The sequence below is a fragment of the Rhinoraja longicauda genome, chromosome 40, assembly GCF_053455715.1.
Source record: "Rhinoraja longicauda isolate Sanriku21f chromosome 40, sRhiLon1.1, whole genome shotgun sequence".
Lineage (NCBI taxonomy): Eukaryota > Metazoa > Chordata > Chondrichthyes > Rajiformes > Arhynchobatidae > Rhinoraja > Rhinoraja longicauda.
In genome coordinates, this window is record NC_135992.1 from 10,920,098 (window position 1) to 10,943,539 (window position 23,442).

At 48.5% G+C, this 23,442-nt stretch overlaps 1 protein-coding gene across 2 annotated transcripts in view; it reads right to left on the minus strand.

The window, feature by feature from the left end:
- fuz (fuzzy planar cell polarity protein) overlaps positions 1 to 23,442 on the minus strand; it is a 38,101-nt gene that overhangs the window by 5,711 nt on the left and 8,948 nt on the right. For both annotated transcript variants that reach the window (XM_078430363.1, XM_078430362.1), the window contains exons 4-9: positions 16,497 to 16,565; positions 13,438 to 13,542; positions 9,547 to 9,744; positions 4,727 to 4,822; positions 2,100 to 2,206; positions 395 to 474 (exon numbers count right to left, since the gene is read on the minus strand). In XM_078430363.1, coding sequence (XP_078286489.1) covers positions 395 to 474; positions 2,100 to 2,206; positions 4,727 to 4,822; positions 9,547 to 9,744; positions 13,438 to 13,542; positions 16,497 to 16,565 — 655 coding nt within the window. The remainder of the gene's footprint in view (positions 1 to 394; positions 475 to 2,099; positions 2,207 to 4,726; positions 4,823 to 9,546; positions 9,745 to 13,437; positions 13,543 to 16,496; positions 16,566 to 23,442) is intronic.

Below are 23,442 nucleotides of genomic sequence, written 5' to 3' on the forward strand. Positions count from 1 at the left end.
CACAGTTTAAGAATAAGGGGTCGGCCATTTAGAACTGAGATGAGGAAAAACGTTTTCACCCAGAGAGTTGTCAATCTGTGGAATCCTCTGCCTCAGAAGGCAGTGGAGGCCAATTCTCTGAATGCATTGAAGAGAGAGCTGGATAGAGCTCTTAAGGATAGCGGAGTCAGGGGGTATGGGGAGAAGGCAGGAACGGGGTGCTGATTGAGAATGATCAGCCATGATCCCATTGAATGGCGGTGTTGGCTCGAAGGGCCGAATGGCCTCCTCCTGCACCTATTGTCTATTGTCTATTGTTTACGATGCACCAGCAGAGCAAGGCAGTGGATCTCTGCACCGCTAGAGACCGGTCAACATTACAATCAGCAGTAATGCGGCTCCGCTAGATGCTTACCCTGCTGCTGGCTGTTCTCCACGCCATGGGGCTGCAAGGTGAACAAGTTCTTGTTCTGCTCCCTGTTTATTAGCAGAAGGCTGGAGAAACAAGACCAAGCCGTAGATCAGCCAAAGCGACAAAAAAAAACACACACACAAAACAGCTGAATGGGGAGATATGGTAATCAGCCCGGACGGAGAATTGCTTGGATTGGTATTTCTGTCAACTATTCACAAACCACTGTCCCTGAGCCTGAACAAAGCACAACCTCAGCAAATCAAACCCAACACAAGAACTCTGCACCAAGAGAGTGCAAAACATTAGATAATTAGCAATATCTGACACCCGCACCAGGGATGCAGATGCTGAACCACCATCGATAGATTGGAATTGTTAGAATTTGGAGAGAATTCCCAAAAGGCTCTGTGCTGTCCATTGCTCCCACGATTCCAAACTGTTATTGGAAGTACCAAGACTACCACTTAAAATCTCACTGGCTTCACTCTTTTTCATCCATCACCACCCCAGGGTGGTGATGGATGAAAAAGAGTGAAGCCAGTGAGATTTTAAGGGGTAGTCTTGGTTCCTTAGGATTTTATGAGATGGGAGTAATGGGGAAGCGCTTGGTCCGTTGGGATTGTTTGCAGAGAGATGGATTGGTACTTCCAATAACAGTTTGGGCCGAAGGGCCTGTTTCCACACTGTCTCTCCAAACTGAGTGTTTGTCGCCTTGAACATGCACATAGACAATAGACAATAGGTGCAGGAGTAGGCCATTCGGCCCTTCGAGCCAGCACCACCATTCAATGTGATCATGGCCGATCATCCACAATCAGTACCCCATTCCTGCCTTCTCCCCATACCCCCTGACTCCGCTATCCTTAAGAGCTCTATCTAGGTCTCTCTTGAATGCATTCAGAGAATTGGCCTCCACTGCCTTCTGAGGCAGAGAATTCCACAGATTTACAACACTCTGACTGAAAAAGTTTTTCCCCATCTCCATTCTAAATGGCCTACCCCTTATTCTTAAACTGTGGCCCCTGGTTCTGGACTCCCCCAACATTGGGAACATGTTTCCTGCCTCCAACGTGTCCAACCCCTTAATAATCTTATATGCTTTGATAAGATCCCCTCTCATCCTTCTAAATTCCAGTGTATACAAGCCTAGCCGCTCCAGTCTTTCAACATATGACGGTCCCGCCATTCCGGGAATTAACCTAGTAAACCTACGCTGCACGCCCTCAATAGCAAGAATATCCTTCCTCAAATTTGGAGACCAAAACTGCACACAGTACTCCAGGTGCGGTCTCACTAGGGCCTGGTCTCACTAGGGCCCTCTGATCGTCTGGTTTTTAGTTTAGTTTAGTTTAGAGATACAGCGCCGAAAGAGGCCCTTCGATCCATTTAGTCCATGCCCCCCAGCGATCCCCGCACACAAACAGCATCCCACACACAATCTAGGGACAATTTACACTTGTACCAAGCCAATTAACCTAGAAACCTGTAAGTCTTTGGAGTGCGGGAGGAAACCGGAGATCCCGGAGAAAACCCACGCAGGTCACGGGGAGAAGGTACAAACTCCGTACAGACGGCACCCGTAGTCGGGATCAAACCCGGGTCCCTGGCGCTGTGAGGAACAGCTCTACCACCGTGCCACCGTGCCGCCCTTGTCTGGTCTAGTTGATACATCTAATTTTATTTGGAATATCATAAGGCAACTTACCCAATAATGCTGTGGTGTAAAGGAATGCTGATGGGAAAGCAGCACTGGTGTAAGCTGAGGCATGTTTTTAAAGGTTCAAGCACTGGGCTCCAGAATCGCTCCACTAACTGGGGGCAGGAAAAGAAAATGCAAATCATTTTACATGTTGCAGGAACAATATACATCCAACTCTTTCAACGACATTAACCGAGGTGACCAACCCCCCCTCCAGTCGCCTGCTCTGTATCTGATACTCTTGTGGAGTAGCTGACTCATCTACTTTAGACATTTGCGAAGAGGTCAGTATAAACGACCTCCAGCTTCTGTGCTGATGCAGTGAAATCTGGTCACAGTGAGTGATAATCAATTCTGTCACAAAAATCCTTCTTCAGGTTTTCTCTCTCAAACGCACAGTGCCGCAGCTGGTAGATCTGCCGCCTCTTGGTGCCAGAGACCCGCGGTCTGACCCTGACCGCGGGTGCTGTCCGTGTGGAGTTTGCACATTCTCGTGGGTTTCCTCCAGATGCTCCGGTTTCGTCCCGTATCCAAACGACGTGCAGGTTGGTATGTTAATTAGCCTCTATAAATCGCCCGCAATGTGTCGGGAGTGGATGCAGAAGAGGCATGACGCTAAGTTAGGGTGATCATGTGATCGATGGTCGGAGTGGACTCCAGTGGCCAAAGGGCCTGTTTCCCAGCTGGATCTTTCAATCAATCCATTCAATAATTACTTATTACTTTCCCCTGCAACCGCAGGAGATGCAACACCTGTCCCTTTACCTCCCCCCTCAACTCCATCCAAGGACCCAAACAGTCTTTCCAGGTGAGACAGAGGTTCACCTGCACCTCCTCCAACCTCATCTATTGCATCCGCTGCTCCAGATGTCAACTCATTTACATCGGCGAAGCCAAACGCAGGTTCGGCGATCGCTTCGCTCAACACCTGCGCTCGGTCCGCGTTAACCAATCTGATCTCCCGGTGGCCGAGCACTTCAACTCCCCCTCCCACTCCCAGTCTGACCTTTCTGTCATGGGCCTCCTCCAGTGCCATAGTGAGGCCCACCATAAATTGGAGGAACAGCACCTCATATTTTGCCTGGGCAGCTTGCAGCCCAGCGGTATGAACATTGACTTCTCCAACTTTAGATAGTTCCTCTGTCCCTCTCTTCCCCTCCTCCTTCCCAGATCTCCCTCTATCTTCCTGTCTCCACCTATATCCTTCCTTTGTCCCGCCCCCCTGACATCAGTCTGAAGAAGGGTCTCGACCCGAAACGTCACCCATTCCTTCTCTCACGAGATGCTGCCTGACCTGCTGAGTTACTCCAGCATTTTGTGAATAAATACCTTCGATTGTACCAGCATCTGCAGTTATTTTCTTATACATTCAATAAAGCACAGTCCGCTACAATGTGGACCCAGTTCTGTGAATGCAACTGGGAAAAGGTGCGGGGAAGAGCGGGAAAAGAGGTAGGGAACAGCGCAAGGGAAAGGTTGAGAAGGGGGGAAGGTAACAGCAGTGGGAAGATAGGAAAGAATAATCAGCGTACGGGACAAAGGTTGGAAGAAGGAACTGCAGATGCTGGTTTAAACCGAAGATAGACACAAAAAGCTGGAGTAACACAGCTGGGTCAGGCAGCATCTCTGGAGAGAAGGAATGGGTGATGTTTCATGTCGAGACCCTTCTTCAGACTGAGTAACTCCAGCATTTCGTGTCTATCTACGGGACAGAGGCCCAGGTTAAAACATGGGGAAAAGTTATAGCTTCTGATCTTTGTGCAGGAAAATAACTGCAGGTGCTGGTACAAATCGAAGGTATTTATTCACAAAATGCTGGAGTAACTCAGCGGGTCAGGCAGCATCTCAGGAGAGAAGGAATGGGTGACGTTTCGGGTCGAGACCCTTCTTCAGACTGATGTCAGGGGAGGGGGCGGGACAAAGAAAGGATGTAGTTGGAGACAGGAAGACAGTGGGATTTTGACATCAGTCTGAAGAAGGGTCTCGACCCGAAACATCACCCATTCCTTCTCTCCCGAGATGCTGCCCGACCCGCTGAGTTACTCCAGCACTTTGTGAATAAATACCTTCGATTTGTACCAGCATCTGCAGTTATTTTCTGCATGGTAGCGCAGCGGTAGAGTTGCTGCTTTACAGCGAATGCAGCGCCGGAGACTCAGGTTCGATCCTGACTACGGGTGCTGTACTGTAAGGAGTTTGTACGTTCTCCCCGTGACCTGCGTGGGTTTTCTCCGAGATCTTCGGTTTCCTCCCACACTCCAAAGACGTACAGGTATGTAGGTTAATTGGCTGGGTAAATGTAAAAATTGTCCCTAGTGGGTGTAGGATAGTGTTAATGTGCGGGGATCGCTGGGCGGCACGGACTTGGTGGGCCGAAAAGGCCTGTTCCCGCTGTATATATATGATATGATATAAGACAGTGGGAGAGCTGGGAAGGGAGAGGGGAAAGAGAGGGACAGAGGAGCTATCTGAAGTTACATTGTGCAGTAATCACTGGTTAAAAGATTTGCAGGAGAGTTGGAGGGGGGGGAAACCGCAATGATTCCCCTAGAGGAAATAATAGCACCGTGCGAGCAAAAATCAGAGCTCACATTTGGATGAGGACAGCTGTAAAGGACGGACCTTTGCCTCACCTCTGACTGAACTTGCTGTAAAGATGGAGTTGGTCCACACAGCAAGCACACCTCCACACCGGGGACCAACTGAAAGGTCAGCAGCCTGTGTGGTACCTAGAACAAGAGAGGGGAAGGAAATTAAATGATTATGCTCCCCAAAACATAAGCAAAACACAATAGACAATAGGTGCAGGAGGAGGCCATTCGGCCCTTCGAGCCAGCACCGCCATTCAATGTGATCGTGGCTGATCATTCTCAATCAGTACCCCGTTCCTGCCTTCTCCCCATACCCCCTGACTCCGCTATCCTTACGAGCTCTACCTAGCTCTCTCTTGAATGCATTCAGAGAATTGGCCTCCACTGCCTTCTGTGGCAGAGAATTCCACAGATCCACAACTCTCTGAGTGAAAAGGTTTTTCCTCATCTCAGTTCTAAATGGCCTACCCCTTATTCTTAAACTGTGGCCCCTTGTTCTGGACTCCCCCAACATTGGGATCATGTTTCCTGCCTCTAACATGTCCAACCCCTTAATAATCTTATACGTTTCGATAAGATCTCCTCTCATCCTTCTAAATTCCAGTGTATGCAAGCCTAGTCGCTCCAGTCTTTCAACAGACTTTTAAAAGACTTGTAATGCTGAGGCTTTATAAGGCACTGGTCAGACCGCATGTGGAGTATTGTGAGCAGTTTTGGGCCCCATATCGGAGGAAGGATGTGCTGGGGTTGGAGAGGGCCTAGAGGAAGTTTACAAGAATCATCCCAGGAATGATTGGGTTAACATATCACGAGTGTTGCCGGCGCTGGGCCTGTACTCGTTGGAGTTTAGAAGGATGAGGGGGGGGACCTCATTGAAACGTACCGAATAGTGAAAGACCTGGACAGAGTGGATGTGGAGAGGATGTTTCCACTAGTGGGAGAGTCTAGGACTAGAGGTCACAGCCTCAGAGTAAAAGGACGCACCTTTAGAAAGGCGATGAGGAGAGTTTCTTTAGTCAGTGGAAAGTGAATCTGTGGAATTCATTACCACAGACGGCTGTGGGGGCCAAATCCGTGCATATTTTTAGGGCGGAGATTGACAGATTCTTGATTAGTACAGGTGTCAGGGGTTATGGGGAGAAGGCAGGAGAATGGGGTTGAGAGGGAAAGATAGGTCAGCCGTGATTGAATGGCGGAGTAGACTGGATGGGCCGAACGGCCCAATTCTGCTCCTGGAACATATGAAGACAAGGTTTAGGAACACCAGAGAGCTTTGGTAAGCACTTTGATGCAAGTTCAGTACAAACCCTCCACCAAGAGAGTATCTGCATGGCACACTTGCTGCGTCACATTGATCGGCTTGCCTCATTGGAATTCAGAAGCAGCAACAAATCGGAACCAAACAGATTGGCAATAATCACATTTTTGAAAGGAGGCAGCTGATGTCCACTGATGAATAAGCAAAACCCAAAGTGCTGCAAACACTTGTGAAGTCAGGCATCATTGGTAGAGATGAACATTGACTTCTCCAACTTTAGATAGTTCCTCTGTCCCTCTCTTCCCCTTCCCCTTCCCAGATCTCCCACTGTCTTCCTGTCTCCACCTATATCCTTCCTTTGTCCCGCCCCCCTGACATCAGTCTGAAGAAGGGTCTCGACCCGAAACGTCGCCCATTCCTTCTCTCCTGAGATGCTGCCTGACCCGCTGAGTTACTCCAGCATTTTGTGTCTACCTTCGACTTGATAGTTCAGGTCAGTGACCTCTCTCTCCAAATGCAGCACGAGTTGCTGGGTGCAGAATTCTCAGTTGTGTTTTGATTTCAAATTCCCACTGTCTGCAGCTTCTGCTTCTGCTTCCGCGTACAAACATATACATTAGGAGCAAACATCGGTCATTCACCCTGTCAACCCTGGTCTGCCGCTTCATAAATCACAGCCAGTCAGATTGTAATGTCATCAACACGAAGAATCTTCCTCTCTCTTGCTACTTTGTCGGCACTGGGCCTGTACTCGCTGGAGTTTAGAAGGATGAGGGGGGACCTCATTGAAACCTACCGAATAATGAAGGGTTTGGATAGAGTGGAGTGGGGAGGATGTTTCCACTAGTGGGAGAGTCCAGGACCAGAGGGCACAGCCTCAGAATTAAAGGACGTTCCTTTAGGAAAGAGATGAGGAGGAATTCCTTTCGTCAGAGGGTGGTGAATCTGTGGAATTCTTTGCCACAGAAGGCTGTGGAGGCCAAGTCAATGGATACTTTTAAGGCAGAGATAGATAGATTCTTGATTAGTACGGGTGTCAGGTGTTATGGGAACAAGGCAGGAGAATGGGGTTAGGAGGGAGAGATAGATCAGCCATGAATGAATGGCAGAGTAGACTTGTGGGCCGAATGGCCTAATTTGCTCCTATCACTTTTATGACCTTATTTACCCACTTCTGCCAGAAACTATTTGAAGACTCTGCTTCCACAGTTCTTTGAGAAAGGGACAAAACCCTCAGAGAAAAAAAAAATTCTCTTCGCCTCTGCCTTGACTGGATGACCCTTATTTTTAAACAGTGACTTTGCTCTGTATTCTCCCACAAGAAGAAACTGCCTTTTTGTGAAGGCCCCTCAAAATCTTCTAATCTTCGGTTAAATCACCTCTCACAGTTCTAAGCTGCAGCTATACAAGCCTAGCCCAGGCAACTGCTTCACACAAGGCCACCTGCCCTTTCCAGGTATCAGTGAAGAAAACGACCTCCAAATATCCTTGTAAGACAGCCAGTACCATATGACCAAGCGCAGGCTCGGCGTTCGTTTCGCTGAACACCTCCGCTCAGTCCGCCTTAACCTACATAATTCCCCCAGTAGCTCAACACTTCAACTCCCCTCCCATTCCCACACTGACCTTTCTGTCCTGGGCCTCCTCCATTGTCAGAGTGAGGCCCAGCGCAAACTGCAGGAACACCACCTCATATTTCACTTGGGCAGCTTACACCCCAGTCGTATGAATATTGACTTCTCTAACTTCAAGTAACCCTTTGCCTTCCTTCTCCCTCCATCCCTCCCTCTTCCCAGTTCTGGGAAGACCAGTCTGAATGTCCCCGATTACATTTTATCTCTCTTTGCTTTGTTGTCACCTTCCAGCTAACAATTATCTGTTCCACATTTTGCCTTGAGCATTATCTCTTTTGAGGTCTAGTTTTCACACCTTACCCTTCCTTATCTCTGTGTCTCCCTCTCCTCGGACTCTCAGTCTGAAGAAGGGTCTCGACCCGAGACATCACCCATTCCTTCTATCTCCTTCAGAGATGCTGCCTGTCCCGCTGAGTTACTCCAGCATTTTGTGCCTAATTCCATATGCAGAATTCCTGATGTGGTCTTGCCAATACTTCATGTACCTGAGGCTTAGGCTCTTTTGCATTCAATTTCCCTTCACAAAATCAGTTGTGTCATCTAACCCCCCAGATGCCTTTTGGTCTATCTTACTCAAGCAGTTACTATTGCTTGTTGTCGGACATTGGAGAGCAGGCAACAGATTTGATTGCAAATCCTTGAAAGTTGAACAGCTAGCCAATACTTGAGGCTTGCTATGAAGAATGGCCACTTGCCTCAGGGTGTCAGATGTGTCAAGAGCTGTACATCAGCAAAGGCCCATGCCATTTTGGCAAAGCCAATGGCTAGATCAGCCATGAGTGAATGGCGGAATAGACTTGATGGGCCGAATGGCCTAATTCTGCTCCTATCGCTTATGATTTTACACAGCATCGGAGAAATAAAACTGAAGACAGCGAGGGACAGTTCAAGCATCTATGGTTTCATCACATTGAGAGTCAGCATATTACTTTACAACATACAACTTCCCTTTTCATAATTGATGTGTTTTGACATTTGTTAAGAATCTTATGGTGCAATCAGGAAGAGAGTCATTTCTTGCTGAAGTATTGTCCATTATGCTGACAACGATTAAGTCTATGTTCCCAAGATTCCTGCTTGTGAAATAGAACAAGTAATAGAACTACAAGCTTCTCGATAGAGTGACAGGACATTTCAGGTCGGGACCCTTCTTCAGACTATCGAATCTGAAGAAAGGTCTCAACTAAAACGTTGTCTGACCATTTTCCTCCACAGATGCTGCATGGCCCGTTAAGTTCCTCCAGCACATTGTTATTTTGCTCTAGTTTAGAAACATAGAAAATAGGTACAGGAGGAGGCCATTTGGCCCTTCCAGCCAGCACCGCCATTCATTGTGATCGTGGCTGATCATCAACAATCAGTAACCCGTGCCTGCCTTCTCCCCATATCCCTTGATTCCGCTAGACCCTAGAGCTCTATCTTACTCTCTTTTAAATCCATCCAGTGAATTGGCCTCCACTGCCTTCTGTGGCAGAGAATTCCACAAATTCACAACTCTCTGGGTGGAAAAGTTTTTTCTCATCTCAGTTTTAAATGGCCTCCCTTTTATTCTAACTCTCTTTTAAATTCGTCCAGTGAATTGGCCTCCACTGCCTTCTGTGGCAGAGAATTCCACAAATTCACAACTCTCTGGGTAGGAAAAGTTTTTTCTCATCTCAGTTTTAAATGGCCTCCCCTTTATTCTCAGACTGTGTGGCCCCTGGTTCTGGACTCCCCCAACATTGGGAACATTTTTTCCTGCATCCAGTCCTTTTATAATTTTATACGTTTCTATAAGATCCCCTCTCATCCTTCTAAATTCCAGTGAATACAAGCCCAGTCTTTCCAATCTGTCCTCATATGACAGTCCCGCCTGCCCCGGGGATTAACCTGGTGAACCTACGCTGCACTGCCTCAATAGCAAGGATGTCCTTCCTCAAATTGGGAGACCAAAACCGCACACAATTTGTAGATGGTTATCCGTTACTTACAGTGGGGCTGCCCTGTGGCAAGTAGATGGGGTAGTCCCTTGATGAGTTGGGTGCCAGCGATCCAACCAGCCACGCCAACAGAACCACCTCCTGGGGAGCCAGTCGCCACCACTTCTCTGTGGCCACAACCACTTTGCCCATGACCATAAGGCACCCAAAGTTGCTCTCTGCCGCGGCCACAAATACTTCCAGAGCTTCCTGAAACAGACCAGAAATAATGAGCAACTTTAGAAAATATACAAGCACTTGCATTCCTGTAGAACTTATTCAACCTTGTTTTCGGGATTTCCCAAAACACTATTGTGCGGCACGTTGGCGCAGCGGTAGAGTTGCTGCCATACAGCGAATGCAGCGCCGGAGACCCGGGTTCGATCCTGACTATGGGCGCCGTCTGTACGGAGTTTGTACGTTCTCCCCGTGACCCGTGTGGGTTTTCTCCGAGATCTTCGGTTTCCTCCCACACTCCAAAGACGTGCAGGTTTGTAGGTTAATTGGCTGGGCAAATGTAAAAATTGTCCCTAGTGGGTGTAGGATAGTGTTAATGTGCGGGGATCGCTGGGCGGCGCGGACCCGGTGGCCCTGTTTTTGCGCTGTATCTCTGTATCTCTAAATCTAAAAATCTATTTTTCCTGTAGACACTGTCAAAATGTGGGATGATGGAGCAACAAAGATTCATTGTTTATAAAGGATGCAAAGTGCTGGTGTAACTCGACAGGTTGGGCATGCACCTCTCGAGAACCTGGGTAGGTCCCGACCTGAAATGTCACCTATCCATGCTCCAGGTCAGGACCTACCCAGAGATGCTGCCTTTCCCCGCTGAGTTACTCCAGCACTTTGTGTCTTCTTTTGTAAACCAGTATCTGCAGTTCCTTGTGCCTGAAGATTCAGTAACCTGTTTCCAGGTTTGCCATTTGTACACTGTGTCAATGTTCCCCTGGATTTAGAAGCATGAGAAGCGATTTCATGAGAACGTACAAAATTCTTGTAGGGGGTTATAGTTTTAGAATAACGGATTTATTCACAAAATGCTGGAGTAACTCAGCAGGTCAGGCAGCATCTCAGGAGAGAAGGAATGGGTGACGTTTCGGGTCGAGACCCTTCTTCAAACTGATGTCAGGGGGGCGGGACAAAGGAAGGATATAGGTGGAGACAGGAAGACAGTGGGAGAACTGGGAAGGGGGAGGGGAAGAGAGGGACAGAGGAACTATCTAAAGTTAGAGAAGTCAATGTTCATACCGCTGGGCTGCAAGCTGCCCAGGCGAAATATGAGGTGCTGTTCCTCCAATTTCCGGTGGGCCTCACTATGGCACTGGAGGAGGCCCATGACAGAAAGGTCAGACTGGGAGTGGGAGGGGGAGTTGAAGTGCTCAGCCACCGGGAGATCAGGTTGGTTAAGGTGGACTGAGTGAAGGTGTTGAGCGAAACGATCGCCGAGCCTGCGTTTGGTTTTGCTGATGTAAAGAAGTTGACATCTAGAGCAGCGGATACAATAGATGATGTTGGAGGAGGTGCAGGTGAACCTCTATCTCACCTGGAAAGACTGCTTGGGTCCTTGGATGGAGTTGAGGGGGGAGGTAAAGGGGCAGGTGTTGCATCTCCTCCAGTTGCAGGGGAAAGTGCCTGGGGATGGGGTGGTTTGGGTGGGAAGGGACGAGTGGACCAGGGAGTTATGGTGGGAACGGTCTCTGCGGAAAGCAGAAAGGGGAGGGGATGGGAAGATGTGGCCAGTGGTGGGGTCCCGTTGGAGGTGACGGAAATGTTGGAGGATGATTTGTTGGATACGCTGGTTGGTGGGGTGGAAGGTGAGAACGAGGGGGATTCTGTCCCTGTTACGAACGGGGGAGGGGGAGCAAGAGCGGATCTGCGGGATGTAGAAGAGACCCTAATGAGAGCCTCATCTATAATGGAAGAGGGGAAGCCACGTTTCCTGAAGAATGAGGACATCTCTGATGCCCTAGTGTGAAACACCTCATCCCGGGCGCAGATGCGGCGTAGAGGGAGGAATTGGGAGTAGGGGATAGACTTTTTGCAGGAGACAAAGGATTGGCCATTTTGGATAGATGCGAGAGAAATTTCTCCATTTAAAGGGGCAAACTCTGTGGAATTATCAACCTTGGAAGGCAGAGAGGGCTCAGTCACTGAATTAATTCAAAACAGAGATAAACAAATTTCTGGATATTAAAGTTGTCAAAGAAAACAGGGTCAGTGAAAGTAGAACAAGGCAGAAGCTTGGATGTGATCTGCATGAACGGTAAGGGCCAGATGGCTGGCTTCTTATGTTTTTGTGCATCTGACCCCATGTTGTGCATGGCCTGGGAGCATTTGATGGTACAGGGCAGAAGTGATTTTACTCTCTGTGTTGTCCCTGCCCTGGCAATGTACGAAGGAACAATATAATGAGACTTTCTACATTTTTAACCTGTGCCTGCAACGTTTGATGGGAGGGTATGCAGGAGGATGAACGAACCCTGTGCTCTCACTGAATTCTCAATGTGCAGGGGACATCTGTGCTATAACTGCCCCAAGATTATTTGCTGCTGTCAATGAACACAAAAGAGGAACAAAACGTCACCCATTCCTTCTCTCCTGAGATGCTGCCTGACCTGCTGAGCTACTCCAGCACTTTGTGAATAAATACCTTCGATTTGTACCAGCATCTGCAGTTATTTTCTTATACTAGTTTAATTTAGTTTAGTTTAGGCAGAAACAGGCCCTTTATCCCACCCAGTCCGCGCCGACCAGCGATCCCCGCACACTGGCACTCTCCTACCCAATAGGGACAATGTACAATCATTACCGAAGCCAATCTACCTACATCTTTGGAGTTCGACACAAAATGCTGGAGTAACTCAGCGGGTCGGGCAGCATCTCCGGAGAGAAGGAATGGGTGACGTTTCGGGTCAGGTCCCTTCTTCGGACTCCTTGGTAGTGCGTCTTTGGACGAAACCGGGGCACCCAGGGAAAACACACGCGGTCACAGGGAGAACATCCAAACTCCCTACAGACAACACCCGTCGTCAGGATGGAAGCGGGGTCTCTGGCGCTGTAAGGCAGCAACTCTACCGCCGCGCCGCCCTCCGAGATTCTTCATCTAGGCTTCAACCCATCCGCTTTTGACACTGATAAAGTCTGAGAATACTTGGGAAGTCTTCTAAATACTTGGGAGTCTGCATCACAGAGGATCTGACATGGGCAACGCACATTGCCGCACTGGTGGGTAAGGCAAAGCAGCGCCTTTACCACCTTAGACAGCTGAGGAAATTCAGAGTGTCTCTGAGGATCCTTCATTGCTTCTACTCTGGGGCTGTAAAGAGCATCCTGTCCGGCAACATTACAGTCTGGTTTGGGAACAGCTCTGCCCAGGACAGGATGGCCCTGCAGAGAGTAGTGCATTCGGCAGAACGCACCATGGGAATTACACTCGTCCCCCTGCAGGACCTATACATCAGGAGGTGCAGATCCAGAGCAAGCAAGATCATGAGGGACCCCTGCCACCCCAGCAACGGTCTGTACCAGATGCTACGGTCAGGCAAACGCCTCCGCTGTCACGCTGTGAAAACGGAGAGGATGAGACGGAGTTTCTTCCCACAGGCCATCAGGACTGTCAACTTTTATAACTCCAGAGACTAAATTTTTGTCTACACTATAGTAACATATTAACTTTATTTATATGTTGTAACTGTAATTCTTTTTTGTGCACAATCCGCAGGCATTGCCACTTTCATTTCACTGCACATCGTGTATGTGTATGTGACAAATAAACTTGACTTGACTTCTGTAAATAGCGTCAACATTTCAAATCGTTGTCGATCGCTCCCAGTTAAGGCATGGAGGTGACGGGTATCAATCTTACTTGGTGCAAACGAGTACAGCTCTCCTGCATGTACCAACCTGCAGTATTGCTGCATCAGGAGACACCACACAATCCACACACAGCGTCACGTCTCCAATCCAATCTGACGCAGTCAGCAAACTATCAATCAACTTGTAACAGGCCTGGGAAAACAGCAGGACAACCTTCATTTCATGCAAGCAGATTGCAAACAAACATTTAAATGTAAGTCCGGCGTTAAATAATAGAAGTCAAAAGCTGCATTGCCTTTCTGGAATATAATTTGTCAGTGAGAAGCAGATTCCTTCAAGCAACCATTTGGAAAGTTGCAAAAAATTATATTAATAACCTGTATAAGAAAATAACTGCAGATGCTGGTACAAATCGATTTATTCACAAAATGCTGGAGTAACTCAGCAGGTCAGGCAGCATCTCGGGAGAGAAGGAATGGGTGACATTTCGGGTCGAGACCCTTCTTCAGACTGAAGAAGGGTCTCGACCCGAAACGTCACCCATTCCTTCTCTCCCGAGATGCTGCCTGACCTGCTGAGTTACTCCAGCATTTTGTGAATAAGGGTCTCGACCCGAAACGTCACCCATTCCTTCTCTCCCGAGATGCTGCCTGATCTGCTGAGTTACTCCAGCATTTTGTGAATATATTAATAATCTGTTTGGACTGCCAAATCTTTAATACGAAAGTAGAAATGGGAGACTCTTTTTGAGTCTGTTCCAACGAAATCCCTCTCTCCTGTCTTCTCAAAGACATTCACTGGAGTAGAGACTCAAGAGATTTATAGATGCTGGAATGTTGAGCAAAGAACAAACTACTGGAGGAACTCAGGAGGTCAGGCAGCATCTGTGGTGGGAAATGGATAGACAAAGGTTTTGGGCCAGAGCTTTCTTCTAACTGATGGGAGTAGAAGGGTGAACGTTGGTAGAGAGAGAGGGGTGGGGGACACAGTGAGTCCCAAACTTCAGGGATCCGAGCAAGACCTTTTTTCACCCAGATGGTGACTGCAATGTGCAGCGCACTGCTCGAGTAGGTGGTGGAGACAGGTCCTCTCACAATATGCAAGAAGCATCTGAACAAGAATCACAAAGGCAGATAGACACAAAAAGCTGGAGTAACTCAGCGGGACAGGCAGCATCTCGCAGAGCAGGTTATAGACCAAGTGCACACAGAAGGGATTAACATAGGTAGGTACCTGATGATTGGCACGGACATTTCACGGCCTGTTTCTATGCTGTGTGACTCCAATCACTTCCTCTACACACGGTCGTTTTTATAATGCAATTCCGAGACGTCTAGCTTTAAATCTTAGTTTAAGATAACTGCAGATGCTGGTACAAATCGAAGATTTTTATTCACAAAATGCTGGAGTAACTCAGCATGTCAGGCAGCATCTCGGGAGAGAAGGAATGGGTGACGAAGGGTCTGAAGAAGGGTCTCGACCCGAAACGTCACCCATTCCTTCTCTCCCGAGATGCTGCCTGACCTGCTGAGTTACTCCAGCATTTTGTGAATTTAAATCTTAGTTCCTACCCTGCCAGTCCTAGATATTGTGGTCCAAGACTGGAGAATTTTGCCACTGTTCACTTTGTTGGCAATTCTCAAAACATTTAAAAGACATTTGGTCCGGTGCATGGATAGGCAAGGTTGAGGGATATGGGCCTAACGTGGGCAGGTGGGACTGGCATCTTGGTCGGCATGGGCAAGTTGGGCCGAAGGGCCTGTTTTCCGGCTGCATGGCTCTGTGACATATGGACTCTCCCAACAGGACGCATTCCAGAAGCTAAAAAGATGGCATCACAGTTTGAACCCAGCACAAGGTTCCACAAAGAATAATGTGATAAGTTAATGTTCTGCCACTGACAGTTTAAGGAGAAATAGTGGCAAACTAGACCAAGTGGACCCGTTGTGCCCAAACCTCTCCTGCATTGGTGCAACACCCCCTCCTCCCCCTCCCTCCACCCCCTCCCCCTGTTCCCCTATCCCCACTCCATCCCCCTCAACCCCCCTATCCTCCCCCTCCCTCCCTCCCCCTCCCTCCCTTGGACATAGATTTAAACTTTAAAATGTGAATAACTTTTAAAATATAACACCGATTTCAATGAAACTTCTTCCATTAGCACCAAAGGGACGACGGTGAGTAAGGTGGGCCTAAAATTGTCGTGCTATTGTGTACTGTTTTGGCTGTAGTTCAGGAACAAACAAACAAACAAACGAGAGCTTTAGTGTATAGATATGCCTAGGAGAGTTGCAGGGCTCAGATTCAGGAGAGAAGCCAAGGAACCCTTTATGTCCTTCGAGACAGCACACAGAGCCTTGTGTTGAACATAGTGTTTGCGAATGGTATGTTGGCATTCATAGCGAGGGGATTTGAGTATAGGAGCAGGGAGGTTCTGCTGCAGTTGTACAGGGCATTGGTGAGACCACACCTGGAGTATTGCGTACAGTTTTGGTCTCCTAATCTGAGGAAAGACATTCTTGCCATAGAGGGAGTACAGAGAAGGTTCACCAGATTGATTCCTGGGATGGCAGGACTTTCATATGAAGAAAGACTGGATAGACTCGGCTTGTACGCGCTGGAATTTAGAAGATTGAGGGGGGGATCTTATAGAAAGTTACAAAATTCTTAAGGGGTTGGACAGGCTAGATGCGGGAAGATTGTTCCCGATGTTGGGGAAGTCCAGAACAAGGGGTCACAGTTTAAGGATAAGGGGGAAGTCTTTTAGGACCGAGATGAGAACGTTTTTTTCACACAGAGAGTGGTGAATCTGTGGAATTCTCTGCCACAGAAGGTAGTTGAGGCCAGTTCATTGGCTATATTTAAGAGGGAGTTAGATGTGGCCCTTGTGGCTAAAGGGATCAGGGGGTATGGAGAGAAGGCAGGTACGGGATACTGAGTTGGATGATCAGCCATGATCATATTGAATGGTGGTGCAGGCTCGAAGGGCCGAATGGCCTACTCCTGCACCTATTTTCTATGTTTCTATATCAGTTGATAGCACAACACCGAAGTTTCAGTTTATACTCTTTTTGGGGTTCAGATGCTCAATCCAGGCAGAGAGACAACCACACAACCCTCTTATCTTCAATCGGCAATCAGTCGCTTACCCGCAGTTCCCGTTTCAACCGCTCCACGTTCTTCAGGTTCACCAGGTCTTCCAAGCCAATCACCAGAACCTTCAAAGATCAGGAACACAGGTTCAGAGCAAACCAATACCAGCGGACAACACCCTTTGCTGGTCTACCAAGGATTCAGCATGCAATTGAAGCCGCACTGTGCAAAACTGCCATCAATGCCACAACGAGAGTCAGTCCAGTGGACAGGATTAATTCGTGGAGTTGAACTAAAGAAAACCTTGACCCAATGAATTCAATGGAGAATGGACATTCATAGTGATAGAGTGATACAGTGGGGATACAGGCCCAACTTGCCTACACCAGCCAACATGTCCCAGCTACACCAGTCCCACCTGCCTGCATTTGGTCCATATCCCTCCAACCCTGTTCTACCCACGTATTACATTTATACCAAGCTAATAAAGCAACAAACCTGCAGGTCTTTGGAGTGTGGGAGGAAACCGAAGATCTCTTGAGAAAGCCCAGTCAGGTCACGGGGCGAACGTACAAACTCCTAGTGGTGGGGATCGAACCTGGGTCAATGGCGCTGGGAGCACGGTTAGGCAGCAACTCTCCCGCTCTTCCACCGTGCAGTAGAAATTCTTCTACTCTGGAAAACTTTACCAAACAGAAGTCTTGATTGCTCGAATTTGTCCAGTCCAGTCCACGCTCTAGATGTAATGAGCAGTGCACATTCCAGGCAAGCCCCAGGCTGCTGTGGGCCTCCTGCTTTTCTTTCAACCTCTGATTCATGATTCATTATTCTGCTGTGTAATGCCAGACCTCTTTGGCTAAAATACATATTTTTGGACATGCTATACATATGAGATGTACATGCAGGGAACTAAAGATGGGTCCTGACCCGAAACGTCACCTGTCCATGTTCCAAGGAAGTACAGATGCTGGTCTACAAAAAGGACAGTAACTGCTGGAGAATGGATTTGAAAGACCTTCCCAATTTAGTCCAACATCTCAGATACTTCCTACACAATCCTGAAAATTAATCTTCTGCCAGAGCAATTTAACAAACCTCCCACCGCACCACTTAGTCTCCTGGAAACATCTGAGGGCGGGCGCTGAGAGTTTTGTGTAGCTCAACAATTTGGAATAAACTGTGGAATGAAACCACCATCCATAATAAATAGCCAATCTATCCAGTCATATATCCAAAATGCCTCAGAAGGCTGTGGAGACCTAGTCAATGGATGTTTTTAAGGCAGAGAAAGATAGATTCTTGATCCGTACGGGTGTCAGGGGTTATGGCGAGAAGGCAGGAGAATGGGGTTAGGAGGAAGCGATAGATGAACCATGATTAAATGGCAGAGTCGACTTGATGGGCCGAATAGCCTATTCCGCTCCTATCACCTATCACTTATGACCTTGTGACACAACAATAAAACTTCTTGATAGACACAAAATGCTGGAGGAACTCAGCAGGACAGGCAGCATCTCTGGAGAGAAGGAATGGTTGACGTTTCGGGTCAACCATGAAGTCTGAAGAAGGGTCTCGACCTGAAACATCATCCATTCCTTTTATGCAGAGATGCAGCCTGTCCCCCTGAGTTACTCCAGCATTTTGTGTCTATCTTTGGTGTAAACCAGCATCTGCAGTTCCTTCCTACATACTTCTAAATTTAACCTGACTAAGAAAATGAGGAAGACACCCAGCACTTTGTGTCTCTTTTTGTGCCTTGTTTTTTGTAAATCGGCATTTTCAGTTCCTTGTTTAGCCGAGAAATGAGGTGACACAATGGTGTTCAATGCACAAAGGGCTTCGCAGAATGCAACCAAACCGGACACTCGACAATTTTGACAAGAACAGCTGCTGAGAGATACCATTGCCTACGTGCAGGACAGACGGGTGGATGCCTGCCTGGTCAGCTTAGACCAGAAGGCCTTCGACAGGATATCGCACACGTACATGAGGGACGTGCTCTCCAAAATGGGCTTTGGGGAGGGAATCAGGAAGTGGATACAACTACTCTACTCCGATATCTGTAGTGCAGTCCAAATTAATGGGTGGGAATCAGACAGCTTCCCCGTCAGGTCTGGAGTCAGGCAGGGTTGCCCTCTTTCCCCTGTCTTGTTCGTCTGTTGCATTGAACCCTTTGCCGAATCCATCAGGAAGGATGCGAGCGTAAGAGGAGTGACATTGCCAGGCAGTGGGGGCACTCAGGTCAAGGCCTCCCTGTACATGGACGATGTCACCGTCTTCTGCTCGGATCCAGGGTCGGTCCGCAGACTGATCAGCGTCTGCGACCAGTTTGAGTTGGCCACGGGGGCCAGGGTAAACCGCAGGAAGAGCGAGGCCATGCTCTTTGGCAACTGGCCTGACCGATCTTCCATCCCCTTCACCATCAAGCCTGACTTCCTGAAGGTGCTGGGGATCTGGTTCGGGAAGGCTGAGGCGTGTGACAAAAATTGGTTGGAATGGATAGCCAGGGTGGGGAAGAAGCTGGAGCTGTGGAAGCAGCGCTCCCTCTCCATCACGGGGAAAAACCTGGTCATCAGGTGTGAGGTGCTCTCGGGGCTGCTCTACTTGGCGCAAGTGTGGCCCGTCCCTCCTTCCTACGCCACGGGGATCACCCGGGCCATCTTCCGTTTCATCTGGGGGTCGGCGATGGACCGGGTGCGACGAGCCACAATGCACAAGTCGGCAGACAACGGGGGTAAAGACGTGCCCAACGTCGCCCTCATTCTGATGGCCACTTTCGTGTGTGGCTGCATCAGGCGGAGCATAGAGCCAAGGCACGTGGGCACCAAATGCCACTACCTGCTGAGGTTCTACCTGTCCCCGGTGTTGCGAAGGATGGGCCTGGCGCAGATGCCACGCAATGTGCCAGTCAGCTGGACATTGCCGAACCATCTGTCGTTTGTGGACAGGTTCTTCCGGACCAACACCTTTGACCACAAGTCCATCGGGCAGTGGTCAGCACGGAACGTCCTGCAGGCACTGCAGGGGAATGACTCCATGGATCCTGTGGCGTGGTTCCCAGAACAGACAGCCCAGCTTGTCTGGCAAAATGCCTCATCGCCAGTACTCACCAACAAGCACCAAGACCTGGCTTGGCTGGCGGTGAGGGGAGCCCTCCCAGTCAGATCCTTCCTGCACCGCCGGAACCTCACTACCAGCACACGCTGCCCTCGGGACGGCTGCTACGGAGAGGAAACGGTGGCCCACCTCTTCAAAGAGTGTGGATTTGCCAGGAGAGTCTGGAGAGGTCTGCAGGGGTCCCTGTCACGATTCATTCCGAGCAGCTCCGTCACAGAGGACTCTGTGCTCTACGGACTGTTCCCAGGGACGCATTCCGAGACTGACATCGAGTGCTGCTGGAAGGTCATCAACTCGGTGAAAGACGCTCTTTGGTCTGCCCGATCCTTGTTGACCTCCCAGCGGAGCGAGCTGTCCGTCAAGGAATGTTGCCGACTGGCCCACTGCAGACTGCAGGAGTACGTGCTGAGGGACGCTCTGAAGCTCGGTGCAGCCAACGCCAAGGCCCTGTGGGGGAGGACCACAGTCTAGGGTCCTTCCGCTGCTGGACATGGGGGGGGGGGGGGTGGCAGGGTGTGGTGGAGAGAGACGCCCCTCCAAATAAGGGATATGTATGTAAATGTATGTAAATGTCTAAGTAAATGCCTGTATTGAATATGTAACCTCCGGAAATGTCGGATGGGTTTGTTTAAAAAAGATGTTTTGTAAATGATATTTATTACTTGAATAAAGTATTTTTTGATATAAAAAAAAAAAAAAAAAAAAGTCCAGAGATTCATCCTTCCCCTTCAGGATCAGGCGCTTAACTAACCTTAAAATGAATTTCCATCAGCTGGCCTTTAAAGACTTAGGTTTAGTTTAGACTTAGCTTTATTATTATCACATGTCAAGAGAGGCAAAAGTGTTTCATTGTCATATGTTCCAGATATGCGGCACGGTGGCGCAGCGGTAGAGTTGCTGCCTTACAGCGAATACAGCGCCGGAGACTCAGGTTTGATCCTGACTACGGGCGCCGTCTGTACGGAGTTTGTACGTTCTCCCCGTGACCTGCGTGGGTTTTCTCCAAGACCTTCGGTTCCTCCCACACTCCAAAGATGTGCAGGTTTGTAGGTTAATTGGCTGGGCAAATGTAAAAATTGTCCCTAGTGGGTGTAGGATAGTGTTAGTGTGCGGGGATCGCTGGGCGGCGCGGACCCGGTGGGCCGAAGGGCCTGTTTCCCCGCTGTATCTCTAAATCTAAAATCTAAATCTTAAAAATTCTTACTTGCAGCAGCACAACAGAATATGGAAACATAGTACACTGTAAACAATTTAATAAACGAGACAAAAAAGTTCAGTGTGGTACAGTGAAAAGCTATCCAAATCGATCAGATATACCCATGCATGGATACAATCAGGTCAAACTCAAGCATGAGATGCACAGAGTGGGGTAGACTGTCAGAACCTTTATCCCAGGATAGAAAAAATAAAATACCTTTAAGGTAGAGTTTAAAGGCAAGGTTTAAAGGGGAATGAGTGCCTGGAAGAACCTGCCAGGGTTGGTGGTCGAGGCAGAGAGAGTAGTGGCATTTTAAGAATAAGGGGTAGGCCATTTAGTACGGAGATGAAGAAAAACTTTTTCAGTCAGAGTTGTGAATCTGTGGAATTCTCTGCCTCAGAAGGCAGTGGAGGCCAATTCTCTGAATGCATTCAAGAGAGAGCTAGATAGAGCTCTTAAGGATAGCGGAGTCAGGGGGTATGGGGAGAAGGCCGGCATGGGGTACTGATTGAGGATGATCAGCCATGATCACATTGAATGGCGGTGCTGGTTCGAAGGGCCGAATGGCCTCCTCCTGCACCTATTGTCTATTTAAGAGATTTTTGGAACGGCATCTGTGGGGCACAGTGGTGCAGCGGTACAGTTGCTGCATTACCGCGCCAGAGACTCGAGTTCGATCCTGACCACAGTTGCTGTCTGTGCGGAGTTTGTACGTTCTCCCAGCGACCACGTGGGTTTCCCCCCACACTCCAAAGACGTGCAAGTTTGTAGGTTAATTGGCTCCGGTAAAAATTGTAAATTGTCCCTGGTGTGTAGGGTAGCGCTCGTGTAGGGACGATCGCAGGTCAGCGCGGAGCCTGTTTCCGTGCTGTATCTCTAAAGTCTAAATATGGATATGCAGAGAGTGGAGGGATAGGAATTACGTGCAGGTAGGTAAGGGGTGGTCCTGGCATCATGTTTGGCACAGACATTGTTGGCCGAAGGGCCTGTTCTTGTGCTATAATGTCCTATATCCTATGTACAATAGATAGAGAAAACCATTCAAATACACCACCATTTGTGCCTCCATTTGGGGGGCACGGTGGCGCAGCGGTAGAGTTGTTGCCTCATAGCACTAGCAGCGCCGGAGACCCGGGTTCGATCCCGACTACGGGTGCTATCCGTTCAGAGTTTGCACGTTCTACCCCGTGACCGCGTGGGTTTTCTCCGAGATTTTCGGTTTCCTCCCACACTCGAAAGACGTGTAGGTTTGTCGGTTAATTGGCTTGGGTTGGTATACTCGGTGTAAGTGTAAATTGTCCCTTGTGTGTGTGTGGGATGGTGTTAAATGTACGGGGATCGCTGGTCGGTGCGAACCCGGTGGGCCGAAGGGCCTGTTTGCGTTTTGTATCTCTAAACTAAACTAAAATTCACAACAATCAGATTTCAAGCAAAATAGTGAAAATATCCCTTCCCATTAGGAAACAGCCTGACCCTAAACCCCCGCTGCCATTCCCATCGGCACTCTCTGTTCTAGAAATAATGCTGTCTTCTACAATCACACCACATAATTAAAGTCAGGTATTACCCCAGGCACTCTCCAGGACTTGACATATTTCCCAACCCATGGATTGAGGGGCCAACCAAAGTATCCACTATTTTTGTGTCTCCCGTTTACAAATCCAAATTAATTTCCTATAAACCCTTCTCTATTGCCTCATGTATTTACCTTTAAAAAAAACTAGACCAAGTGGACCCGTTGGGCACGAACCTCTCCTGCATTGGTGCAGCACCCTCTCCTCCCCCACCCCCCTTCCCTTCCCACTTCCCCTTCCCCCTCTCCATCCCCCTCAACCCCCTTCCTCCCCCCAAAGTTTGGAGGGACGTGACCAGGTGCAAGAAGAGACAAGAATCAAGAGTCTTTCATTGTCAATAGAGCCAGCACCGCCATTCAATGTGATCATGGCTGATCATTCTCAATCAGTACCCCGTTCCTGCCTTCTCCCCATACCCCCTGACTCCGCTATCCTTAAGAGCTCTATCTAACTCTCTCTTGAATGCTTTCAGAGAATTGGCCTCCACTGCCTTCTGAGGCAGAGAATTCCACAGATTCACAACTCTATCACTGAAAAAGTTTTTTCTCATCTCAGTTCTAAATGGCCTACCCCTTATTCTTAAACTGTGGCCCCTTGTTCTGGACTCCCCCAACATTGGGAACATGTTTCCTGCCTCTAACGTGTCCAACCCCCTAATAATCTTATACGTTTCGATAAGATCCCCTCTCGTTCTGAAATGGAACAATGAAATTCTTACTTGCAGTAGCACAAAAGATATGTCAACATAATATTCTGTGATATCCATAATAAACAGCCTAATGTTCAGTAAATATATTTAAAACAGACAAATAAACAGACAATAATAGTGCAATAATAATGTCCCCATGCCTCTATAGTTTGGAGCTTATTTGGAGGTTGTAGTGTTTAATAGCCTGATGGTTGCAGGGAAGAAGCTGTTCCTGAACCTGGACGTTACAGTTTTCAGGCTCCTGTACCTTCTTCTCGATGGCAGGAGTGAAATGAGAGTTTGGCCAGGGTGGTGTGGGTCTCTGATGATGCTGGCTGCCTTTTTGAGACAGCGACTCTTGTAGATCCCTTCGATGGTGGGACTAGATTGGTTCGGCAACGTGTTTCTGTGCTGTTTCGCTCCGT